Genomic DNA, 4076 nt, shown 5'->3' with positions numbered 1-4076 from the left:
TTTAATTTTTTGCTATTAATTTTTGTATATCCATTGTGTGCTTTTTAAATTTAGTATTTTTCTGTATCTTGGGAAATTCTCTCATTATTCCTTTGAATATACTTTCTACCCCCATTTTTCTACCTCTTCTATAAGGTCAACAATTTTTAAAGTTTTTTTTTTTTTTTGCAGTTGTTTTTGAGATCCTGTAGGCATGCTTTTTTTCCCACTATTATTTTTGTCTTCTCTGATAGTGTATTATCAAATAGGCTATCTTCAAATTCATTAATTTTTTTTCTTCTGGTTGAACAATTTTGATATTAAAAGACTCTGATGCAGTCTTCAGGATGTCAACTATATTTTTCAGGTCGAGAATTCTGCTTAATTCTTTTCATTTTTTCAGTGTATTTGTTACATTTATGATACAATTCTGAATTACTTGTTTGTGTTATCTTGAATTTTTTTTTTTTTTTAGTTTCCTCAAAATAGCTCATTTGAATTCTCTGTCTGAAAGATTACATATTTATCTTTCTGCAGGATTGGTCCCTAGTGCCTTAGTTCATTTGGTGAGGTTATGTTTTCCTGGATGGTCTTGACGCTTTTGGAAGTTCATCAGGGTCTGGGTATTAAAAAGTAAGGTATTCACTGCAGTCTTCACCATCTGGGCTTTTTTTTCACCTGTCCTGTTTGGGAAGCCTTTACCAGGTATTATTCAGAAAGACTTGGGTGTTGTGTGCTAAACCATATATGCATTAGGGGGCACCCTAAGCCTAATAATGGTGTGATTCTTGCACCTTCATAGAGGTATGCCTTCTTGGTCTTGTATACGCCTTGCTGGTCTTATATAAGACCTTATAAGATTGAATGAAAGATATTGAAGGTACGGGTGGGGCCTGCTGGGTGACTGTGCAGATGTTTTGCTCAGCCAGGGCCTTTTGACAATAAGTGAGTTACAGGTCGGGTAAGAAAAAATATATGCAATAAAAATTGTTCTTTTTTTTGGAAGGCCGAAAGGAGAAATTCACAGGTTCTAAACATGTCTAGTGGAGCAAGGATTGTCCGGGGAAACTGAGAAGGGCTGAGCTGGAGCACTGACGATTAAGGGCAGGGTGAGACGAGGCCCCTAAATGATGCCAGGGTCCGGGCGCACCCATGGATGCTGGCGGGGGCCTTCTGAAGACCATGGGTGATACCTCAGGATACAGAAGGTTCAAGCGGGCCATCTAAGCCAAAGATCTCTGCAGATTGTGCTGTATCTCAGCAGCCCTGTGAAGACTGTCTGACCAGCCCTGGGAATCCCAGGGTCTGGAGGCAGCCAGTGGATGGAATGGCGATCTACAGCGCATGCGAGTCTATCGGCAGGTGGGCTACTGAGAACCTGAGCTTGTGCTGGCTCTGGGGCTGTCACTCTCCTCCTTTAAAGCGAGGATTCAGACATCGCTGGCCATACTCATCTAACAGAGCCCCGACTCCTCCATTCTCAGAAGCAGAAACTGGTGGAAAAAGAATACGACATGAATGGGGCGGGGAGGGGGGGATTTGCTGGCGGCAGGGCTACAAAAGGCAGGGTACCATGTGGTTTGGCCACACCGCTCCAGGCAGAATCAGATACGCACCTCTTTCCCTTCTTCTCTCCGCACCCAGCACTGGCTCCTGGTGATCACCTCCTTCTCCTCCAGTTCATTACCCCTGCGTTCTCTCTAGGCAGGACAGAGATTAGGCAATCCAGGATTTTGCACAGACAGAGGAGGCATGACCCAAAAGCGGGGCAGGAGAACAGGCAGCACTCCCACTGGCACCAGGGACCCCGGGCTGTGGCCCAGTTGGCTCTCGATGCTGGTCAAGCAGCACAGGTCCATGACCTGGAACAGCTTCTCCAGCTGCCATTTCTTCTGTTTCTTGAGTACCCAGGGCGTAAGTCCTTTCCGAGGATTTTCAAATCCTGCCGGCGCCCCCTGTCTGGGGGTCGGAATGGTGGTGAAGTCTAGCGTGGTGGACCACCTTCCACAGGCAGCAACCACTCCTGTGTCCACTGCTGCCAGCGCCACAGGTGGCGGTCCTGATGGGCCTCCCCTCCCCACAGGTTGCCTCCTCCTGCTCCTCCTTGCCTCCCTAACCCCGCCACCCTTTGCCATCCTCCTTGGCAAAGGGTGCCCGTCACAATGGGGCTCCACAGAGACAGAGGTCCTGAGCAGATTTTGGGCTCTGCCCATGTCTGGCAACAAAGCCTGGAGGCTGGCAGAGAAGTTCTATGCCGCCTCCAGAAGGAACAGAACAGGGCCCTAGCACTGCCAGCAGTCAGACACCCAGCGGGAGCTGCAGTCATAGCACACAGCAGCTGTGGTCTGTGGGGTGCTGGGTGGCTGGTACAAATGTCTCCATAAGGCTGCCACACATAGGTGACAGCTGAAGCTGGCTGGGCTTCTGGGTCAGGTGGGGACTTGGAGAACTTTTCTCTCTAGCTAAAGGACTGTAAAACACACCAATCAGTGCTCTGTGTTTAGCTATCGGTTTATAAACACACCAATCACCAGTCTGTAAAAACGCACCAATCAGTGCTCTGTGTCTAGCTAAAGGTTTGTAAACGCACCAATCAGCACCCTCTAAAAATGGACCAATCAGCACTCTGTAAAATGGACCAATCAGTGCTCTGTAAAATGGACCAATCAACAGGACATGGGTGCTACCAAATAAGGGAATAAAAGCTAGCCACCCAAGCCAGCAGTTGGCAACCTGCTTGAGCTCCCTTGCAGGTGGTGGAAGCTTTGTTCATTCGCTTTTCACAATAAATCTTGCTTCTGCTCACTCTTTGGGTTCGCACTACCTTTATGAGCTGTAACACTCACTGCGAAGGTCTGTGGCTTCACTCCTGACGTCAGTGAGACCACAAAAAACCCACCAGGAGGAACAAACAACTCTGGACGTGCCTCCTTTAAGAGCTGTAACACTCACGGCAAGGATCTGCAGCTTCATTCCTGAAGTTACTGAGACCACAAACCCATCTGGAGGAACAAACAACTTCAGACATGCCACTTTTAAGAGCTGTAACACTCACTGCAAAGGCCTGAAGCTTCACTCCTGAAGTCAGCAAGACCACAAACCCAGTGGAAAGAAGAAACTCCGAACACATCTGAACACTGGAAGGAACAAACTCTGGACACACCATCTTTAAGAACTGTAACACTCACCGCGAGGGTCCACAGCTTCATTATTGAAGTCAGCGAGACCAAGAACCCTCTGAAAGGAACCAATTCTGGACACACAGGCATCCAGTTTCTCCCTACTTAACCACAAAACCAGCGCTTGGGCTGCCTGCCCCATCCCAGGTGCAAATCTGGCCAAGAGGCACACTTTAAAAAATACAATCTGTGTCATAAATTATGTATGTCTATCATGGCAATTTGGACTTCAACAAACATTGCCAAATTCAGTAAGAGAGACTTGAAAACTCTTTGTCAGATGAGTAGATTGCAAAAATTTTCTCCCATTCTGTAGGTTGCCTATTCACTCTGATGGTAGTTTCTTTTGCTGTGCAGAAGCTCTTCAGTTTAATTAGATCCCATTTGTCAGTTTTGGCTTTTGTTGCCGTTGCTTTTGGTGTTTTAGACATGAAGTCTTTGCCCATGCCTATGTCCTGAATGGTACTACCTAGGTTTTCCTCTAGGATTTTTATGGTATTAGGTCTAACATTTAAGTCTCTAATCCATCTTGAATTAGTTTTCATATAAGGAGTAAGGAAAGGATCCAGTTTCAGCTTTCTACTTATGGCTAGCCAATTTTCCCAGCACCATTTATTAAATAGGGAATCCTTTCCCCATTTCTTGTTTCTCTCAGGTTTGTCAAAGATCAGATGGCTGTAGATGTGTGGTATTATTTCTGAGGACTCTGTTCTGTTCCATTGGTCTATATCTCTGTTTTGGTACCAGTACCATGCTGTTTTGGTTACTGTAGCCTTGTAGTATAGTTTGAAGTCAGGTAGCGTGATGCCTCCAGCTTTGTTCTTTTGACTTAGGATTGTCTTGGAGATGCGGGCTCTTTTTTGGTTCCATATGAACTTTAAAGCAGTTTTTTCCAATTCTGTGAAGAAACTCCTTGGT

At 46.0% G+C, this 4076-nt stretch overlaps 1 protein-coding gene across 1 annotated transcript in view; it reads left to right on the top strand.

Moving 5' to 3' along the window:
• The first annotated feature begins 2141 nt into the window (after positions 1-2141).
• Positions 2142-4076, top strand: part of LOC126944123 (putative cyclin-Y-like protein 3) — a 24628-nt gene continuing 22693 nt past the window's right edge. Inside the window, 1 exon segment of the mRNA XM_050773401.1 lies at positions 2142-2276. Coding sequence (XP_050629358.1) covers positions 2142-2276 — 135 coding nt within the window.

This window comes from Macaca thibetana, chromosome 20 (assembly GCF_024542745.1).
Source record: "Macaca thibetana thibetana isolate TM-01 chromosome 20, ASM2454274v1, whole genome shotgun sequence".
Lineage (NCBI taxonomy): Eukaryota > Metazoa > Chordata > Mammalia > Primates > Cercopithecidae > Macaca > Macaca thibetana.
This window is presented reverse-complemented; position numbering and strand designations above follow the sequence as displayed.